The sequence below is a fragment of the Loxodonta africana genome, chromosome 25 (genome assembly GCF_030014295.1).
Source record: "Loxodonta africana isolate mLoxAfr1 chromosome 25, mLoxAfr1.hap2, whole genome shotgun sequence".
Taxonomy (NCBI): domain Eukaryota; kingdom Metazoa; phylum Chordata; class Mammalia; order Proboscidea; family Elephantidae; genus Loxodonta; species Loxodonta africana.
Genome location: NC_087366.1, coordinates 19,298,734 through 19,320,338, shown reverse-complemented (window position 1 = coordinate 19,320,338; position 21,605 = coordinate 19,298,734). Strand labels below are relative to the sequence as shown.

The window sequence follows — 21,605 nt, the reverse complement described above, 5'->3', positions numbered from 1 at the left end:
TGCTCCTTAGTGAGAGAAATACTAAACAGTAGAGAGATGAGGATAGAAGCGGATTCTTGAAGTGTGTGAAAAGAGCACAGATGAGTTGAATAGAGTAATTCTGTAATTAGAAAAGAACACGAAATGTGCCCCAAAGGATGTACATTTTACTTTACAACTTACGGCTTGCTTTTGCCTTAAAAATATGTCTTCTCTGTTAAGCAGATTTAACCATTTAAATTCTTATAAATAGGTCTGTTTTTCACAGAGTGTCTATTTATTGATAGTACAGTCAGCTTTGATATCAATCTGAGTTCAGGGAAAAAAAAAATGACTTCAGAAAAAGAAGTGCCCTTTCTTTTTCTTATTATGTGTTCTTTTCCTTCTGCTCTGTAGCCTGTGACTGTCACCCTGAGGGGTCTCTTTCACTGCAGTGCAAAGATGATGGTCGCTGTGAATGCAAAGAAGGCTTTGTGGGAAATCGCTGTGACCAGTGTGAAGAGAACTATTTCTACAATCGGTCTTGGCCTGGCTGCCAGGAATGTCCGGCCTGTTACCGGCTGGTAAAGGATAAGGTAAGCTTTCCACAGTGCGTTCATTCGTTCAGCACACATTGAGCACTTCCTGTGTGCTAGGCTCTGGAGAGGAAATGATGAACAAGACAAACATGGACCTGTTCTCAAAGACATACCTTTCAGTTTGGAGACAAGTAATAAAAACTAAATACACAAAAGAAACACTGAGTTAAGTGTCGTAAAGGATACAAACAGAATAACTGGAGGGGACTAGTTTACATAGGAATCTCTAGGGAAATGCATTTAAGGTGAGATCTTAAGGATAGTAAGGAGCAAGCCAAATGAGAAGCAATGGGTAGGTAAAAGGCCGCGAAGCTGGAGGGTGGTTGGAATGTGCTGAATGAGGGAAGAAGTGGTTCATGATAAGACAGGGGAGGTTGGTGGGGCCATGTAGGACCATGTTGGTCACAGTAAGGAAGTTAGAGTTTTGTTGCAAATCCAATGGGAATTCACCCAAGAGTTTTAAGCTAAGAAACCCAGTTTCTGTTTTAAAAAGTGCACTCTAACTGCTATGTGAAGAATGGTGATTAGAAGTGGGGCAGTATGGAAGCCTAGGTTAGATTGGATAAATATGTGTGTTTGGGGGGGGCAGCGGTCTGTGTGGGCAAGGATAGGGAAAGAGAAGAATGGGTCTTGGGTTTTTGGCTTAAGGTAGATGAAGGGGTTATTTATTGAAATGGGAGTGACTTACAGACTTAAGGAAAAAAATCAAGAGCATGATATTGGACGTGAAGTTTAAGATACCTGTCAGAGGGCCAAATGGAGATATCAGGGAGGTAGTCTAAAACTCAGAGAGAGGTTGTCATGGATTGAATTGTGTCCCCCCAACATAACTGTCAACTTAGCTGGGCCGTGATTCTCTGTATTGTATGACTGTCCACCATTTTATGTGATTGTCCACCGTTTTATGTGATTTTCCTGTATATTGTAAATCTTATCATTATGATGTAATAAGATGGATTAGCAGCAGTTATATAGATAAGGTCTACAAGATGAGGTAGTGCCTTAAGCTAGTCTCTTTCGAGATGGAAAAGAGATGAGCAGAGAGACATGGGGACCTCATACCACGAAGAAAGCAGTGGTGGGAGCAGAGCGTGTCCTTTGGACCTGAGGTTCCTGTGGTGAGATGCTCCCGGGCCAAGGGAAGCACTGATGACAAGGATCTTCTTTGAGAGCTGACAGAGAAAGCCTTCCCCTGGAGCTGACGGCCTGGATTTGGACTTGTAGCCTACTAGACTGTGAGAGAATAAACTTTGCTTTGTTAAAGCCTTCCACTTGTGGTATTTGTGTTATAGGAGCACAAGATGACTAAGACAGAGGTTGAGGCTGGAGAATCAGCAGTGTGTCGTGTTTAAAGTCAAAGGAATGGTCCTGACCATTTTTCTTTGGAAGCCAGAGAAATAAAGGAAAAGCTACCCATGCTATCTTTTTAAAAGTAGACACAGCTGGAAAAAATAAAAAACATAGACATATCTGGAGTGTATAGATGTACATACTCAAAGAGTGCCTGTGCTGTCCCTGCAGGGATGCAGCCCAGAGTGCCATACTTAATCCCTTTTCTTCCTTCATTATGATTAGGTTGCTGATCACCGAGTGAAACTCCAGGAATTAGAGCGTCTCATAGCAGACCTTGGAACTGGGGATGAAGTGGTGACAGATCAAGCCTTTGAGGATAGACTAAAGGAAGCAGAGAGAGAGGTGATGGACCTTCTTCGTGAGGCCCAGGATGTCAAAGGTACACATGATTGAACACTGGGTAACTTCTGTGACACCAACAAGTATTTAGATGTGATTTGTAATTCAAGGTTAATTAGTATGGTTTTATAAAATTCTTTCTCAATTTTTAAACTTATTTGTAGAATATGAATAATTTTATTGTTTTTTTAAACTCTCTCTATATATAGAGTTTAAAAAAACCTGTCAGCTTAATGTAGGCATAAGATAATTTTCCAACACATTAATAACTCTTAGATGTTTAAATTCCAAGCATTTTATAAATCTATCCCATTACAAGAGAGGTTCCTGGGTGGGTGGTGGAAATAGTTTGCACTTGACCCTTAACCTAAAAGTTAGCAGTTCAAATCTACTCAGTAGCACCACAGAAAAAAGGCCTGGCAATCTGCTTCTGTAAAGATTACAGCCAAGAAAACCCTGTGGAGCAGTTCTATTCTGTAACACATGGAGTCATCTGGTGAGAATTGACTAAAAGTCAATAAAGGTACACATTTTTAGTATACTATTTTGAAGTAGAAAATTTGAACTTTGATTTTCTGTCATTCTAATGAGTTCTCAATGTATTTTATGCAGTGCTTTATTTCCTTAGAAAGAACTCTTATAAGGAAAAATTATGGTCTTCAGGTGCTGAGCATTAGGAATGTAAAAATTAAGAATTAGTGTCCACCTAGAAAATTTCCTGTCTGATTAGCAAGCCAGATGTGTAGTTGAAACTTGTGTTTATTTCACAGATTTGAAGGGAAATTATATGGTGCAGTTAGATAGGTTTTGCAAGTAGACAGAATTGGAAGTGATCCGACTAGTTATGTTATCTATTCTCTTTTCAGATATTATTGTTTCTTTAAAGAACTGGTTAGAGACATGAATATCTGCTATATTTTTGAAGGTTTAAAGGGAAGGGGTTTCTGTAACCTCACTGGCAACTTACGCCTCCTAAATCTAAATTTTTTTCCTATGGTTTAAAATTGTTTTTACTTTCCGTATTTTCTTTAACGTATTTAGAGTATCCAAGAATTGTTTAAATAATCCTCAAAGCGAGGCTACTGTACTCGATGGCCGTGCTTCCAAGTTGCTGTCTTCCGGACCTGCGTTCGTCTTTGTTGCTTTTAGCTTTTTACATTCCTTGGAGAATTTAGACCCCAACAGTGAGCATCATAGCGAAATAGGAACCTGGTCAGTTTTCAATAGGACACTTAACGGTTCTTGTGTGTTAGCATAACCTCATGACAGGTGACAGTTTTCATGATGACAGGTTTACATTTACCTTTCGCTTTGTTAGGAACCAGGTATGAGGTGTAAGGTGAATGGGCATAATCATTCAAGAACAATGTGAAGAGCTATTCGGAAAGCGGAGACCAATTTGAAAGACATCACATGGAGATGCCAGGGGTTGGGGCAGAATTCTGTCATTCAGTTTAAAATACAAATGAGTGTAATCTGCCACACTTTAACATCTATTTTCAATGTGGTTTTTTCCTAGTTTTGAAAAATGTCCAACACTCAGGACTGGCAGTGCTTTTAACAACATTGTCTTTTTATCGTTAAGTCTGGCATGTGCTTAAATATCAAAATCGATCTTTCCTTTAACAAATATTCCTTGGGTGTCTTCTCTTTGTCAGTCACTGTGTAAGACTGGGGCTATAGTGGCAAGTGAGAAAGAGGAGCTTGTGGTCAAGTGGGACAGGCAGGCACATGCTTGTCGCAGTGAAGGTATATCCTGGGATGGTGGAATTGATCAGCTCTGCTGGTGGCTGAGGGAACACTTAGCAGAAGGAACTATGTTTGGAAGAGTAAAGATAAGTAGTATCCCCTGGTATAAGCAGCTGGCTCAGAATTTATGTGAAATAATGTGTAACCCCTTCAGATAATTTGTGGTCTTTTTTCTGCCTCGCCATTGCAGATGTAGACCAAAATTTGATGGATCGCCTCCAGAGAGTGAATAACACTCTGTCCAGCCAGATTAGCCGTTTACAGAATATCCGGAATAGCATCGAAGAGACTGGGAATTTGGCTGAACAAGCACGTACCCGGGTGGAGAGCACAGAGCGACTGATTGAAATTGCGACCAGGGAACTTGAGAAAGCCAAAGTCGCTGTTGCCAATGTGGTGAGTAACTGGGAAGGTCTGAGGCGGGGGCCGGGGGGGTCCTGTGACAGTTTAGAGCAAGTCTGTTACTGGCAGTAGGGTGCTCCTTCAGCTAAATTGATTCTTTGCTTCTTTCTATTTGTCTCTAAACACGAAGCAAGAAAGCCACATTGTTCATAGCTATGAGGAATAGTTATCACAAACTAGATAATAACAAAAGGCTATCTGGCTTCTTTCTCAAGCTTTGTTCCTTCTGTGGCACTAGACAGTTTAGCCTGCCTTGATCCTTTACTGAAAATATATTTCTAATCGAGGATGCTGATATTAAGACCTTGTTATTAAATTTAAATAATTCAGCCTTTTGAGATAAGTGCTTTGTTTATCTCCTCTTCAGTCAGTCACTCAACCAGAGTCTACGGGCGACCCAAACAACATGACTCTTTTGGCAGAAGAGGCACGAAAGCTCGCTGAACGGTAACCTCCAGATCCTTGTTGAACCATTAAATTATAGTTCCCTTATGGTCCATACATGCTGTCCCATCCCCACAACCATGTTCCATTTGACCCCCTTTAGCAGAGCTGGGTTTCTTTCCTGAAATGTTTTCAGCCATGTATACTCTTCTCTTCCTTTTACTTTGAAATTGGAGTATGTACTCTGAGTATTAGAATACAATGGCTTAGAGGGAAATTATATTTGCATTTCTCAGAGGGAATCATAACATTTTAGATTTTTAACCTGAAAGCTTTAAAGTTGGTAGTTTTTTTGAAATCTCAGTAGGATTTAGTTTTAATTTTTTTGATGAAACTGTTGAATTTTTAAGAGTCTCAGTAGAAAACATTTACTAACCCTTAGTACATTTGAAAACCAGCCAAAGAACACAGACTATTTCCATTACTGCCTTTTTTTTAAGAAAAGACTTTTTAAGTTAAGGTAATTTCTTTAGAAGACTTTAAATTGCATAGATATCAAGTTAAACACATTAAAAAAAAAAATCGCAAGAACATAGGCTCCATGAGGGTAAGCATTTTTGTGTGTTTTATTCACTGCCGAAGCCCCAGTGCCGACAACAATGACTGACATATGGTAAATACAAAGTAAATATTTGTTGACTACATTGCAGAACAGTTTGAAGACCTTATTTATAGTTGTTAGTTACATTTGACATAGAGATCATGGGTGCAGGGTACTTAAGTAAGCCTGGTGTTAGAATTTCAGCCTCCATGTCCAGATCAATTACTTTGGCTTCTTCCTTTAATATCAACTGTCTTTCTATTCTGTGTAAATGTGAATATGTAATCTCTATAATCTAGATCATAGAACATTCATGGTTTCATAGCTGGGCCTTCTTATTGAAAGAAGACAGCTGTAAACATGGAAAGCTCCCGAGAATATTAGGTTTTGGAGATAAATTCTGATATGCTTCATACAAGGATTATGCATGAAAATGTATCATACCAAAAGAGCAGTCACATATTGCAGTGGGACGGTGTAAAATGAAATTTTAGAGCTGAAAAAAACCTTAGAGGTGACCACAGCTGAAATGCACTGTTTGGCTGGAGCCCCATGGACATGGTCACGGCCCTTGGTGTTGAGTCGCTTTTCCTGACCAGTAGTTAGGCTGCACATGCCAAGTGTGCTCGTGAGAAGCCTGAATCGTTGAGGCTGTTTTAAGACTATATAATAACTGAACTAGACTAGCAAATTGTTATTAATAAACATTAGTCCTGGGATTTGTGTTTTGATTAGATAAATGATTTCTTGTTAAGATACAGGTTTTATTTGTAAATTATTCTTAAATAGTTATTTTTAAAGGTAGTTTTCTGAAGAAATACAAACACTTGCCCCTATAAATTTTATACTATTATTTTTTGGGGGAAAGATCCTTTCCCAGCTTATAGAGTGCTGTTCTTAAATCCATCCCCCCATTGAAATGATCACAAAATTCCAAGTTAATGAGGGCTTCCAATACTCATGGAACTCTGCCCAGGTTAATGTCTGTATATGTAATAAAGTCTGCATTACCTGAATTCTACTTCTTCCCCTATCAGATGGTTCTCCTTCGTGGTTTATTGTTTTCTTTTATATTGTACAGCCATAAACAAGAAGCTGATAACATTGTACGAGTGGCGAAGACAGCCAGTGATACGTCCACTGAGGCATATAATCTGCTTTTGAAGACACTGGCAGGAGAAAATCAAACAGCATTTGAGATCGAAGATCTTAATAGGAAGTGAGTGTAATTTAAAAATGGCTTACAGCCTTTAAAATGTTTTTGTAAGTTAACACCAGTTCAATGAAAAAAGAAATGCTGGTGGATTCAGGGCATGCATTCATGCAGTACGATTTCTCTTGTTAATCATGCTTGTCAAATGGGGGGGCAGTAATTGGAGCAGGGGATGGGGGGCCACAGAGCTTCTACTGGATTCAGTTACTGAAACTGCCAAGAATGGTAACAAGATTAGCCATGATATTTAAAATTCTGCATGAATGAAAAAGAAAAATATTATAAAGTAGAAGATGATATACTTGAGGTACAAATATTTAAAGGGTGTCTGAAATAAGAAAAAAAAAAGCATATGGCAAATCAGGTTGTCAATAGACGAGATGAAATGAAACGCAAATTTAAGCTGTTAGTATTAAATAGCATTTTAATGTGGTGTTTTGTGTGAGGTTTGGAAATGCTGTCATAGTGGTTTAAAGAAGATTGAATTTGATTAACATTAAGATGCTAACAGGAACAAAGTTACTCATGAAATCACATCTTTTGTTCTATAGATATGAACAAGCGAAGAACATTTCACAGGATCTAGAGAAGCAAGCTGCCCGAGTCCATGAGGAGGCCAAAAGGGCTGGTGATAAAGCTGTGGAGATCTATGCCAGTGTGACTCAGCTGACCCCTGTGGACTCAGAGGCACTGGAGGTATGGCGGAGACAGCCTGTGTGCACAGGGCTGTTGGTTGTCACTGCTGTCATTTATCCACAGCTCACACCACCAGCCCCCAGACACACACATAGACAGACACACACCTCAGTTTAGGTCAGAGGTGTTCTGACTGCCCTACAACTATCCTACCCTATCACCTCCATCCTCCAGCTGACTCACTGGGGAAGTTGAGTTCTGTTTTACATACAGTAGTATAACCTTGAGGTAAAGTATCCTGTCATTAGAAACATTAAAAACCAATGCGTTCTTTAGTCATATGAATAATTGCTTCTAATATAAAACCAAATTATAAGGTATTTAGATTTCTTAAAGCAGAGAATACCTGCCGCCTTCCTTCCAGCACTATCTGGTAGAGAACTAGAGAGAAATCAGAGAGGAGGGTTTAGATGAAAGGACTGGATCAGAATGCTTTGGGGCAGATAAAGTATATTGGGATTGGTAGGATTTTATTTCATATCTGCCTTCCTATCATGAGTCCTCATATCAGCCTCTATATAAATGTGTAATTTTCCTATTAATCTTGAAATTTACTCAGTTTCACTTAATATATCTGAGGTATTGACTGGATTTTACTATAAAGGTTTGGGTTTCTCCAGACATGTATGTCTGTATGAGTCTATATATATGGAATTTTAGAATAGACAAAACTAATCTGCGATGATAAAAACCAGAACAGCACCAGTGGTAGGGGTGGGAAGGCTGGGGTGGAGACGGACTGGAAAGGAGTACGAGGGAACTTTCTGGAGGGGTGGAAAGATTCTGTGTCTTGATTGGGGTGTTCATTGCACAGGTGTATTCATCAAAACGCATCAAACTACATGTAAGAGCTGTGCATCTCACTGTGTGTACATGAAAAATGAAAGTTGTTTTATTTTTTTTTAAAGGGTAGATAAAATCATGGCTGTTGCATAACAACGATTGTAAGGATGGCGCAGGACCGGGCAGTGTTTCGTTCTGTTGTGCATAGGGTTGCTATGGGTCGGAACCGACTTGACAGCACCTAACAACAACAACAACATTGCTGTTCTTTCAAAAATATCTATTGAGCGTTCAGTGTTACAGAGTTAAGGCCTTCTTTTCATCCCTTTGTTTTGTCTGAGATGTGGTGATCTTACTTTTCTGTCACAGAATGAAGCAAATAAAATAAAGAAAGAAGCTGAGGATTTGGACCGTCTGATTGACCAGAAGCTGAAAGATTATGAGGACCTCCGAGATGACATGAGAGGGAAGGAGCTTGAAGTAAAGAACCTTTTGGAGAAAGGAAAGATCGAACAGCAGGTTGGTTTGATTTGCAGGTTGCTTCATCTCTTGAGTCAGAATCAACTCGATGGCAATGGGTTTGGTTTTTTTTTGGTTTTCATATCTTGAGGCAAAACTGGGAACGATGCAAGAGTAAGCTGTGTCAGTAACGTCACCACATTTTCAGAGGCAGCAAACAGCAAAGCATTCGGGAGGTGTTGGCGGCGGGGGGGCTTCAGAGTGATGCCTGAGGTCTAACGTGTCGTATGACATCAAGGTCAGAGAGGTAGCTTAGAGCTGCCGGGTCTGTTGCCATCAAGTCGATTCCAACTTGTGGCGACCCCGTGTGTGTCACAGTGGACCTCTGCTTTGTAGGGTTTTCAATGGCTGTGATCATTTTGAAGTTGATCTCCAGGCCTTCCTTCTGAAGTGCCTCTGGTTGGACTTAAATACCAGCCTTCCCTTTAGCCTTTGGCAACTGAGCGTGTTAACTATTTGCATCACCCAGAGAGGCCCTGTTAGGATACAGACAGGATTTACTTTCGAGGGTGCATTATCTGATCTGCCATGTGTTGCAGACTGCCGATCAGCTCCTAGCCCGAGCTGATGCTGCCAAGGCTCTTGCTGAAGAAGCTGCTAAAAAGGGACGAAATACCTTACAAGAAGCCAACGATATCCTCAACAACCTGAAAGGTATGAAAAAATCAGGTAACAGCAGTAGATTTGTACACTTCCTCCACTGGGGCGGTTTCCTTTTTTTTTTAAGCTTTTATGATGAGAATCTTCAGACATACACAAAATTAAAGCCAATAATGTAGTAAAGCCCCATATACCTGTCATCCAGATTCAACAGTTAAAATTTTACTACACTTACTTCATCGCTCCCTAACACCCACTTTACTTTTCTTATCTAAAGAAAAATCCCAGCGCTCCTATCATTTTACTCCTGCATACTTCAGGGGTAAAGCTAAAAAAAGAAACAGACAGACATTTTCTTATGTTAGAGTGTCTCGTGTAAACAGGATAAAATGCCCATTTGACTGACTTGTGTTGCTAAATGGAGATTGTTACCTTTAATTTTCCCTGTCAGTGGCATCTAATTCTTTGTCCACGATAGAAATGTTCCCAGTTGACTGAGTGGTCCTAGATTGTGCTCTGATAAAATGCCATAGGTTCAGTAAATAGGGAAGCTATATTGGAGCCCAGGTGGCACAATGGTTAAGAGCTACAGCTGCTAAGCAAAAGGTCAGCAGTTCAAATCCACCAGCCCCTCCTTGGAAACACTATAGGGCAGTTCTGCTCTGTCCTATGGGGTTGCTATGAGTCAGAATTGACTCGACGGCAACAGGTTTTTTTTTTTTAAATAGGGTAGTGGTTAAAAGTGTGGGCTCTGGTATTAGCAGGCTTGGGCTTAAATTCCTGTTATGCCTTTTATTTACTGTGAATCCTTGGGCAAATTAACCTTTTTAATTCTCAGTTTTCTCATATATAAAAATGATACAATTCCTGCATCCCAGAGACGTAAAGCTCTTAACACAGTACCTGACACATAGTAAACACTAAATAAACTGCAGCTTTAGTACTCGTTGATGTGGCGTTGATGGTGTACTCAGTGCTCTGCCCTAAAAAACACTCAAGTGAGAATTCGCTTTCCAAAAACAGATGCACACTCAGATGACGATTGCTGGAAAATCTTCTGAGTAGAGACGTGTACTTTGCTTTTCTAAAATTTAAGTCCGTCGTTTCTTATTTTGTTTTCTGACTTACATGTTCATAAAATAAAATCTAGTTGCATCTCCCTGCCTTTTTGCTTGTTGAGAGTTCAGTTCAAATGCACGCTTCAACTCATTTTAGATTTCGATAGACGAGTGAACGATAACAAGACTGCCGCAGAGGATGCACTGAGGAAGATTCCGGCCATCAACCAGACTATCAGTGAAGCCAGTGAGAAGACGCGGGAAGCACAGCTGGCTCTAGGCAACGCGGCTGCGGATGCTACGGAAGCTAAGAACAAGGCCCACGAGGCGGAGAAAATCGCCAGTGCCGTCAAAAAGGTGTCTCCTTGCTTCCCTCTTCTCCAGAAACCCAGTCTTTGCTCATAGTTTTCTAGTCATTTTCTGGTTTCTTTCCGGACCTCAAAAACATCTTGCAATTTTTTTTTACTTGACTCTAATAAAATTATCTTAAACCACCTTTGTAGTCTTAGTTAGCTACCACTGCGGTAACACAAATACCACAAGTGGTGGGTGGCTTTAAAGTACAGAAATCTTATTTTCTCACAGTTCTGAAGGCTAAAAGGCCAAATCACCGTCTGGGCCGTGTCGATTCCTTTCTTGTCAGTAGCCCTGGGTGTTCTTGGTGATTCTCGAATGGCATCTCTTTTCCCCAGTACGTGCCCATGTCTGTCTCATCTGCCCTTTTTATAACTCAGAAGTGGTTAGGTTTAAGTTGCCCCCTACACTGATAGGGATTCATTAACATAACAAAGAAAACCCTGTTTCCAAGCAGGATTACACCCACAGGTATAGGGGTTAGGATTGCAACACCTATTTTTAGGGGACCCAGTTCAGTCCATAACACTTGGCATTTATTTTTTACTAGGCATTAGAGTAGATGCATTGATTGAGGGAGAAAGGGTCCTTTAAAATTTCTACAACTTCTCAGTGGCAGAGTCTGCATGTGAGGAGGGGAATGGCTTTGGGGGTATAGAGCCTCTTCCCCCCGAAAAAGAAGCTTTGTCAGACTCTAAATAAACACAGTCCTTTGACATGGACAGTTGACATTTTTGTCAGTCTTATGTGAGTGCTACGTCAACCTAACCTTCAAGCTCCTCTTTCAAGTATAGTATTGTCATGGCTTAGCCCCTCCTATACAGAATTTCTGTAGCTGCCACTACTGAGATTTTTTATACTCATCTCTATCAATTTCTTTAGGCTAACTTTTTGGAGGTCAATCTTTGTTTCAGTGAAAGGAGTAAAGAGAAAGATTGGAAGTGATTCTAAAAGTATGTCTTTGAGAATCACACACAGTTTTTAGTTTCTTTAGAACACTTGGCTCTTGGCTTTATTATAGTCATAAAACACTCATATTTCAGGATTAGGATCTTTTTGTGCATTATGATGAACCGCTGAGAAGAAGCAGACTAGCTTTGGGTTTAACATTTCTCCAAGTGGAAGAGCCTAATCTATATGATGTGGTAGAAAGTGTACCACATTTAAATGTTTATCATTTACTAGCTGTGTGAACTCAACTAAAAATGGCAATAATAAAACAGATAGTTTTAAGGATTAAATAAGAGAATACAAATGAAAAAGTACTTTATAAAATGTAAAATGCTATTATGTTAGGTGGTGATATTTTTATTACTGTTCTTCGTAATGCAAATAAGTAGTAACATCAAGACACTATAGTGTAAATTCTGGATTCTTTCCCCTGGGATTGCACTTTTGAACTATTTTACAAGTTATAAAAGAGTGGGAGCATACTTTAGAGAAACACAAGTTTTGTTTTTTCCCCGTTAGTAATTGGGTTCTTTTATGCCTAGAACGCCACCAGTGCCAAAGCAGCAGCAGAAAGGACTTTTGCAGAGGTTACAGATCTGGATAGAGAGGTGAGCGATATGCTGAAACAACTGCAGGAAGCCGAAGAGGAGCTGAAGGCCAAACAAGGCGACGCTGACCAGGATATGATGATGGCAGGGATGGTAAGAGGCTTTGGCATATTTGTTGATAAGGCGGAAAGTGAAGGGTGTTTATTAATAACAATCCCCAACTTGTTGAGAAGATTCTTTTTCATATTGACTTCCACTTTTCATTGCATTTTCTGGTCAAGAATCAGGTTAGTGACTTACATAGAAGACAAAGAATTTGGATTTTCTGCCAGGTATTTCTGTTGCACAATTGTCCTGTCCCAAAGCTACTCTAAGTTAAAAGCAAAATGTCGTACACATTTGAGGTTTTAGGACATTAAAAAAAATTTTTTTTAATATTTTTGAATGGGTAATTCATAAAAGGCATGAACTTTAAAAAGTACGAAAGGGAATACAATGGAGTTAATTTTCTTCCTACTGAGTGTTCTCCCAGCAACTTGTCCCTAGAGGTAAAGGCCAGTTTCTCGTGTATAAGGACATTTTTAAGATGACGGTCATCACCGCTGCCACGACCACCACAATATACCATCCCTACATCCAATTTTCCATTTTTCACCTTTTGTGATGACATATATACATACCATTTATAACAAAATTGACTTGTGAATACACAGTCCCAGAAAGAACTAGGGTCCATTTTTCTGTTTTATGCTCTATTTTGGAGCCTTGGTTAAGAGCTCGGCTGCTAACCAAAGGGTTGGCAGTTCAAATCTACCAGCTGCCCCTTGGAAACATTATGGGGGAGTTCCACTCTGCCCTATAGGATCGCGAATGAGTTGGAATTGACTTGGTGATAATGAGCTTGAGCTTGCTCTGTTTTGCTTTTGAAAGACTTCAGTGGAGCCATGGTGGGAATATGCCTTCCTAATTCAGTGTTACCAATCACAGTAATGATATACGAGAATTTAATTTAACACTTTTAGTGCAAGGAACTGTTTTGCTGCTGCTGCTGCTAAAAGACAGCACCCTTCACTATGGGTCATTTTTGCCTTGGGATGGAAAAGAGAAATATTAGTTAGGCTTGTTAATCTAGATAAAGAAGACTGTAAAACAAAACAAAACTGGTGGCCGTTGAGCCGACGCTGACTCATGGTGATTCCGTGTGTGTCAGAGTAGAGCTGTGCTCCGTAGGGTTTCCAATGGCTGATTTTTTGGAAGATTGCCAGGCCTTTCTTCTGAGGTTCCCCTGGGTCAACTTGAACTACCAGCCTTTCTGTTAGCAGCCAAGCATGTTAACTGTTTACACTACCCACAGACTTAAAAAGAAGACTCTAGGAAAGTCATAACAGGAAGCATCCCTCTACAAACACCTTATTTTATATGTGCTTTTTTGGTTGGTTTGTTTGGACTGTCCTAATATTCTGTGGTAAGGTTTGACTCAAGTGGAAATTCCCATATAGTTAAAAAAAATTATTTCTCGTATATGCTTAAGATCTATGGATTTATTTTTTAATGTGGTTGGAATAGCATTAGAATTGGAGCCTATCAAAAGAAAGGAAATGTCCTTTATGAGCTTCAGAAAAGGGCATGGATTTAGTTCAAAGGATAGTTAGAAGATATATCTCTCTTTCACTTTTGGTAAATAAATTCTAAGGAACACAAAACACCCTTACATATATGATCCCATTTGTATTTATGTCAAACCTGAAAGGTCAGCATTAGACTAATGTTGAGTCTGTAACTTTTTTTTTTTGTAACCAAAAGAGCGAAGGCATGAAGGTTGTTCCAGAGAGAGGAGGCCGAAGCCGACAGGCTAAACGCAGTCATACTGTTCTTTGCAGACCATAGCAAAGTCCTTTCTCCCTCTCCTACTAAAAAAAAATACCAAAAACCAAACCTGTTGCTGTCGAGTCGATTCCGACTCATAGTGGCCCTATAGGACAAGTAGAACTGCCCCATTGAGTTTCCAAGGAGCGCCTGGTGAATTCGAACTGCTGAACTTTTGGTTAGCAGTCATAGCTCTTAACCACTATGCCACCAGGGTTTGTGAAGAAGTTTTTCCTTGCTTTCTTTTTCTTGTTTTAATTTTCACATTGTTTTGATCCAAAAAATTTGCATTTTCTGGACCCAAAAAGTAGGAAGGACGATTATGTAGTGTAGGGAGCTCAAAACCACTCATTTATATCCTGAATAGATTTATTTGTGTGAGCATTTGTTTTCTGATATTTGGACACTTCCTCTTCCATTACAGTTTCCTGTGACTCATGCCCAGTGTATTTGTTCAGGTTTCATGGAATTTTCCCAAATATATTTTTACCTTTGGTTGATTTTTAAAATGTAAATTGTATTGCCCCAATAAACGAATGTGTGCGTGCGTGTATTGGTAGGGGGCAGGGGAGTTTACAGAAAGGCCTCACTTGGTTATGAAAATTTTTTGAGGCAAGGACATTTCTAATAAGTCCCTAAGAGTGCCCTGAAGGACATATTTTGGTTCCAAAACTTACTATGTTCATTAAAAATGAACTTCTTATTGCTGAGGGACTTTATCAATACACCCCATGTATTCTTGATTTTTTTTTTAATGAGGAAATAGTGTTGATCTCTGAAATACAAATACATGAGAGTAGACGTTGTTGTTTTCAACTATTGTTGAGTAAGCCCCCGACTCATGACGACTCTATGCACAAAAGAACCAAACGCTGCCCAGCCTTATGCCATCTCCATGATCAGTTGTGGATCAGACCGTTTTGATCCACACACGTTTCGCTGGCTGATTTTCAGAAGTAGATCGCTAGGCCTTTCTTCCTAGTCCATGTTAGTCTGGAAACTCTGCTGAAGCCTATTCAGCATCCTAGCAGCATGCAGGCCTCCACTGACAGATGGGTGGTGCTGCGCCTGAGTTGCTGTGGCCAGGAATCAAACCCAGTTCTTCTGCGCGGAAGGTGAGAGTTCTACCGTGGAACCATCAATACCGCATGAGTGGAGGCATACTGACTGCCTGTTCATTACTACTACATGACTTAGAAATAATGACATCCTCAACATGAAGATGGGGTACTCCCGGCCCCCCCGCCCCCAAGAGAGTGTAGTTTCATGACTTGGGAGATGGGAAAGTGTTGGGAAATTAAATTTATTGGCTTCCTGGGGAAAATGTTTAAAGAAGATGAACACATGTAGTCATGGCTATTTGTATCATTTACCCGTTTTCCCTCTACAGGCTTCACAGGCTGCTCAGGAAGCGGAAATCAATGCCAGAAAGGCCAAGAACTCCATCACCAGCCTTCTCACCATTATTAATGAACTCTTGGAGCAGCTGGGTAGGTAGCCACAGAGTCATTTCAGTTAGTCCCTGTACTATTTTCATTATCTGCTAGAGTTGACTCAAATGCAGATATCATAAGTTTACCTGACTCCCTACTCAAGTAGTCCATTAAATTATTAATGTTTATGTTTGTTTTAGCTCTTGCTTGTTTAAAAATGCGTTATAAGTATGTGTCTTCCATGTTGGAGCCATTGTCGAGAGAAGCTTGCTTTATTACAAAGTTGATACATTCATCCACTTTAGAGTATGAACTGAATCATGACTTTAAAAAAAAAAAAAAGGTTGTATTGATTCAACATGTACTTAGTAGGTGCCTTGGTGGACTCCACCCTAATAGAATGCTGTGATCCAGAGACTTACTTTGCGTGTTTTTAAGGTCTTGCTGCCAGCTGGGATGGCTCATTTATGGTCATCATTCATGCTGCCGTGGAACAGTGATTTTTTTTTTTTTTTTAAGTTCATTCTGCTGGCTGAGTGCCTTTAAGGGATTTAGGGTGAAGGGTTTCCATAATAAAATAAAAAACCACTTTAAACTGGTCATGATTTCTCTCCCTGGAATCCCTTTCCTTTCCTAACTAGAGGGTAATGTAATGAGACAGAAACCTTTTATGCAGAAAGAGAAGGGAAAGAATTGAATTTTCAAGGAAATACAAGTATGCTGAAGCCTTCTTGTAATCCAGTTTGATGGGCAGCAGGCTTCATTATTGAACAGTTGTACTTTTGTCACCAGACTTCACTATGAGGTGCTAGTAGTCTAAACAGGACAGCTTTGTAGCAAGACATTTTATTTAATTTGCTAGCCTTTGAAGTATGGTTAGTGTTTTGTTTCGTGGGGTTTTTTTTTTTTTTTGGAGAGGGGAGGAATTTTATTTAACTGTCTCAAATGTTAAGAATAAGTTAGGTACCAGCAGAGTGATTTAAAGTGAAAGTAAACTAGAAGAGGTCAGGTTTTTTTTGTGGCAGAAAGAGCTGAATTTTGAAGTTAGTCAGACTCGGGCTAGAATCCTTGCTTTGTTCCTTATTAGCTGTGTAAACTTAGACAAATTAGTTAACATCTGCGAATCACTGATACAAAATGGCCTTGTGAGAATTAAATCAAGTACGTTATTATGAAGTGTTGTTCATCGTGCAGCTGTCTGTTTTCATTTATTATAGAGGCAGTTCCTTTGAAAAGAACTTTTTTTTTTTGCCAATTTTAAAGTGAAACTGTGTTGAAATTATTTCTGCATTTAAACCTTGACCATTTTTTCCGTGGGAGGGTTCCTACTCAAAACCAAAACCAAGCCCATTGCCATCGAGTCATTTCCAACTCCTAGCCACCCTATAGGACAGAGTAGAATAGCCCCACAGGGTTTCCAAGGAGTGGCTGGTGAATTCGAATTGCTGACCTTTTAGTTAGCCGCTGAGCTCTTAACCACTGTGCAGCCAGGGCCCTTGTGAGGGCTCCTATTATTGTCTAACTCCAGAAAGTTGGAAGTGACCCCTAAAACCAATCCATCTGCCCCGGAAGATGGCTTAAGGTTCTGTCTTACAGATTTCGTAGTCCTCCTAGATGGCAGTAAAATGACATGCAGATTTTATATATAAACATGAAAAAGCTATATTAAATGTTACCAAATGAACTTCAGAACCACAAAGTGAGCCTTAAAGTCTAGAACATGGTAGTTCACAAAAACCATTTTCTTACAGAAAGAAAAATATTCCTCCCAATGTTCATTACGTGTTCTGAGCCATCCCTACCGGGTTAGGCCAGCGTTTCTACTTGGTTTACATTGTCTCTGCCCTTGGTACGACATCAGTGCGTGTTCGCAGTGCTGCCTTTGCGTAGTTGCAGCTGCTGGCCTTCGTTATGGAAAGGCTAGTGGAGGTACCTGTGGAGTGATGTTATCATTCTTACCGAAGGCGTCTGTTCTCTTCTGTGTGCCTTCTGACTCTACAGGGCAGCTGGACACTGTGGACCTGAACAAGCTAAATGAGATTGAAGGCACCTTAAATAAAGCCAAAGATGAAATGAAGTCCAGCGATCTAGACAGGAAAGTGTCTGACCTGGAGAATGAAGCCAAGAAGCAGGAGGCTGCCATCATGGACTACAACAGAGATATTGAGGAGATAATGAAGGACATTCACAACCTGGAAGACATCAAGAAGACCTTACCATCTGGCTGCTTCAACACTCCGTCCATTGAGAAGCCCTAGCGTCTTGCTTCAAGAGCTAGAAGGCAGCACCCCCCTTGACAGGGGAGCAGTTGTGAGGCCACAGAGTGCCTTAACACAAAGATTACATTTGTTCAGACCCCCACTTCTCTGCGACTCTCCCATCACTGTCCTTTTGAACTAGGAAAAGTCACAAAGTTTAAGGAGAAGCAAATTAAACATCCTCAATTGGGAACAAAGGGTTTTCTCTAGTAAAGTCTCTCGTCCACCAAAATCCTTCCCTTACCCACACTTTCCCTTCTGATATGCGTACAGATGTGGCACCCTGCATTACTCTACAGTGGTGTAAACACATCCCGTGAACCATTGTATGCCAGGGCAGAGCAAGTAGCTCTCCTCTCTCTCGTTGACACCAGCAGAACCTCCGCAGTCTCAGTACTCTTGTCTCTATGAAGGAAAAGCTAGGCTACTAATAGTAGCATTGTGCTGGCCAGTATATCCAGTTGATAGAGAAAGAAAACACATCTGCCTCTCCTCCTGTCAAAGCAAAAGGAAATAACCATCCTGTGCCAAAGGTATTTGATAGTAAGAATATCGGTAGCCATCTGTCAGTTGTTCTAGCTGTTCCGAGTGCAGGACGCTGAGCCATCCACGAGTAAGGATGCAGTTGTTCATGACAGTCTCTAGGAAAACATGAGACGACAGAAGTAGACTGAAGATTTTCTTGTATGTTAATAATTGAGTAGGAAGATAAACTTTTTTCAGATCTTTGGGCAGCTGATAACTTAAATCTGGACGAGCAGCTTACACTCACCAATAAACCAATAGACATCTTTTTATATTCCTGTAAATGGAATTTAAAGAGAAGAAATAGGGATATGATAACCACTAAAGCCTTTTTCAAAATCAAACTAATTCTTAGAGCTTTTTTTAGTATGTTAGTCTTGGAGCTAGTGTTAAGTTATCTGCCAGAGAACAGTTGGTCCCTAAGGTCTTGACAAAACAAAATAAAACACAGATGGCCTTGTCCTAGCCTCTTCCTGCAGAGGGAAAAAATTGAGGTCTAACTTGTATTGTCAAGATCCCATATATCCATTTTTCTTCTATTGTAGAGAGATGACACATTGGGCCCTTAGCCCTGTTCTTCATTTAAGGTTCCCATCTTCTAGAATCCCATCAGAACACATTGTTGTTCATGAAATCCTGGTGGTAAATCATTTGCACTGAGTATTTCACACAGCTGCCAACACCTATCTAGTTCCTGCACCTTAAGATTTTAACCCACTCTAAACCTCTCTCAGTGTAGACGGAAGACCCTTCATTGGAGTTTCCTAGTGGGCTTCTCAACTTTTGATCCTCGGCTCTGTGGTTTTCTTCTAAGATCACAGCGTGACAATTCCCTGCCACACATCCCCTTTCTCCTCCCAGCCGCCTTTGAGATTCACGTATAGCCTTTAACACTATGCAACTTTGTACTTGTGCGTAGCGGGGGAAAGAAACTATTATCTGACACACTGGTGCTATTAATTATTTCAAATTTATATTTTTGTGTGAAATTTTGTTTTTGTTTTATCATGATTATAGAGTAAGGAATTTATGTAAATATACTTGGTCCTATTTCTAGAATGGCATTGACCACTTCTTTGCTCCATTTTTCCTCTTCACTGGTGGAACCCACCTCTATCCCTCCTTTCCTTCCATCTAGAATTCTTTGGATTGTACTTGTTCCCCAGTACTTTGCTCTTCGCCTTGTGTTTGCAAGACCTCCATTCTCTAATACTAATATCAACCTGCTTTCCTCCACATACAGCCACTATAAAGAGGTACCTCAGACTCTCTTCCATTGTAAATCTGGTGATCCCAAACTGCAGCATAAAATATTGTCCTCAAGGCCTGTTCTAGAGCAGGAAGGCCGTTCTGACTGGATATGGCAAACTTAGGAAATTTTGCTGAGGAGGATCTTAGATACCATTGTGGTTCTAGCTAGGAATGAGCTAGAAATGCCCTTTCTGGAAATTGTTTGAGGCTGATTGGATCAGTTTTATAAGTGTGCATAATCACTGAGCATTTGTAGGGCATTGGGGACAGTGCTACAGATGGGCAGACTGGGGGAAATCGTGTAACTTCGTTCTTGAGTAACCCTTGTCCCTTTTCCATTTCACTGGGGCATGCCAGAGTTTACCAAAAATGTTCTGACTTGGCATAGCCCTAGCTTCGACTGTCTTACTTCTCTCAGGCCTGTTACACTACCACAGGAGGCATGGGTTTTTTGCCAAGTCTTCACATCAGTGTTTTCCTGGCTAGTTCCTTTTGTCAAGTGGCCACATCCTAATGTGTACATTTGGGTCAAGATTGCAGGAAAAGGACCGAAGACAGACTGCCAAGGTAGTTTTCCATCCAACCTACGAGTCATGTTCACTCCAGCAAGTCTTGGACCACTGTGTTTTGTTTTTTAGTTTTTTTCTTTTTGCTTTACTCTTCCATTTGTATGGTATATTTTTAAACAGAATTTTATTTTTAAAATAAAAGTTCTTTGTAAGATGATACCTTAATTACACTCCTGCAATATAGCCGTTATTTTATTGTATAGTTCCAGTTACCTGTATTTTATGTAATAAAACGGACAGGATGGCTGCTGCAGAATGCTGGGTGTCACAGGGAACGTACACTGCTCCTTTCCCTGGACTTTTTCCGTTTAATCCCAACCGTGGCCCTTTTACATGTGCCTTTACTTCAGCTGTTGCCTTAATCTTTACAGTCTTGCTTCCCAGGGTGGTGAATAAAATGCAACACTTGGCATTTTTTATGTTAAAAAAAAAACAGTATTTTATTTATAATAAAATCTGAATATTTGTAACCCTTTACATATGTGGTGTTCACTGAGTGTGGTACTGGGAGCATAAGACGTTTTAAAAGGTATGTTGAAAGGGAAGCTGCTCATAACACCTGCTTTGGGTTACTCGTTTTCTTAAGAACGATGGAGTCCGTTTTTTCTTTAATCTTTCACAGACTGAGATACATTGATGTAGTTCATAAGTTGGCAAACTTTGTCTATAAAGAGCTGTACATCTTATCAACTATCTTGTTATCTGACGTTTTGCATTTATGATAATAGTGAAAAAACTACTGTCCAACTATTTTGTGCATAATAATGACATACACCTGGCAGTAATGAATGCCAAAGTTTGAGGTGAGAGTAACTCTGGCTGTGATGGTTAAGGTTAGGTGTCAACTTGGCTAGGCCATGATTCTCAGTGGTTTCGCAATTATGTAATGATGTAATTCGGCATTTGTGTAATGATGTAGTCATCCTCCATTTTTGTGATCTGATGTGGTCATCCTCCATTTTTGCATAACGCAGATTTTTGCATAATGACCTGGTCTTTGGAACCTAACCGTCTCAAGAAGTGGGTGTATAGTAAATATTTTAGTTTTCACAGGCTGTACATTCTCTGTCACAGCTTCACAGCTCTACAGCTGTAGCACAAAAGCAGCCATAAACAATATATAAATGAATGGGTATGGCTGTGTTCGAATAAAACTTTATAAAAACAGGTTGTGGGCTGAAAGCCATAGTTTGCAACATGCCTGGTATAGTTTTAATACTTGATTAATAACTACTGAAAACTATGTTTAAATTATTTGGGCTTCCTAAATTAGCAGGTGCATTTAAAATTTAGTTGCCTTCCCATCTTTTAAACAGTATATATATGCACATGTCTTTAGCTAAAGGTAGTTCATGTTTCTTCAGATGATGAGAAACACACTCAAACATATTCTGGAATGAAAAGAAAAAGTAAAGAATGTGCTCGTCTAGCAGGTCTGAAGTAGCTAATGTACCTCATCCCATCTGGAGGGTTGACCCAACTGAAGTACCATGGACTTGATACCAAACAAGGAATTTTGGCACTACAGAGACAGCAGGAAGGCCCTGAGCCTCCGAAGGCCTCCCCCTTACTCTTTGGTCTTCCCTTTGTAGCCCT

General features: G+C 40.0%; 1 protein-coding gene across 1 annotated transcript in view; it reads left to right on the top strand.

Moving 5' to 3' along the window:
• LAMC1 (laminin subunit gamma 1) overlaps nucleotides 1-20,486 on the top strand; it is a 128,402-nt gene extending 107,916 nt beyond the window's left edge. Inside the window, exons 17-28 of the mRNA XM_003410851.3 lie at nucleotides 376-554; nucleotides 2,133-2,289; nucleotides 4,189-4,394; nucleotides 4,768-4,847; nucleotides 6,467-6,604; nucleotides 7,150-7,294; nucleotides 8,447-8,596; nucleotides 9,136-9,250; nucleotides 10,412-10,611; nucleotides 12,102-12,260; nucleotides 15,364-15,463; nucleotides 17,408-20,486. Coding sequence (XP_003410899.2) covers nucleotides 376-554; nucleotides 2,133-2,289; nucleotides 4,189-4,394; nucleotides 4,768-4,847; nucleotides 6,467-6,604; nucleotides 7,150-7,294; nucleotides 8,447-8,596; nucleotides 9,136-9,250; nucleotides 10,412-10,611; nucleotides 12,102-12,260; nucleotides 15,364-15,463; nucleotides 17,408-17,664 — 1,886 coding nt within the window. The 3' untranslated portion in view covers nucleotides 17,665-20,486. The remainder of the gene's footprint in view (nucleotides 1-375; nucleotides 555-2,132; nucleotides 2,290-4,188; nucleotides 4,395-4,767; nucleotides 4,848-6,466; nucleotides 6,605-7,149; nucleotides 7,295-8,446; nucleotides 8,597-9,135; nucleotides 9,251-10,411; nucleotides 10,612-12,101; nucleotides 12,261-15,363; nucleotides 15,464-17,407) is intronic.
• Nucleotides 20,487-21,605: the final 1,119 nt, after the last annotated feature.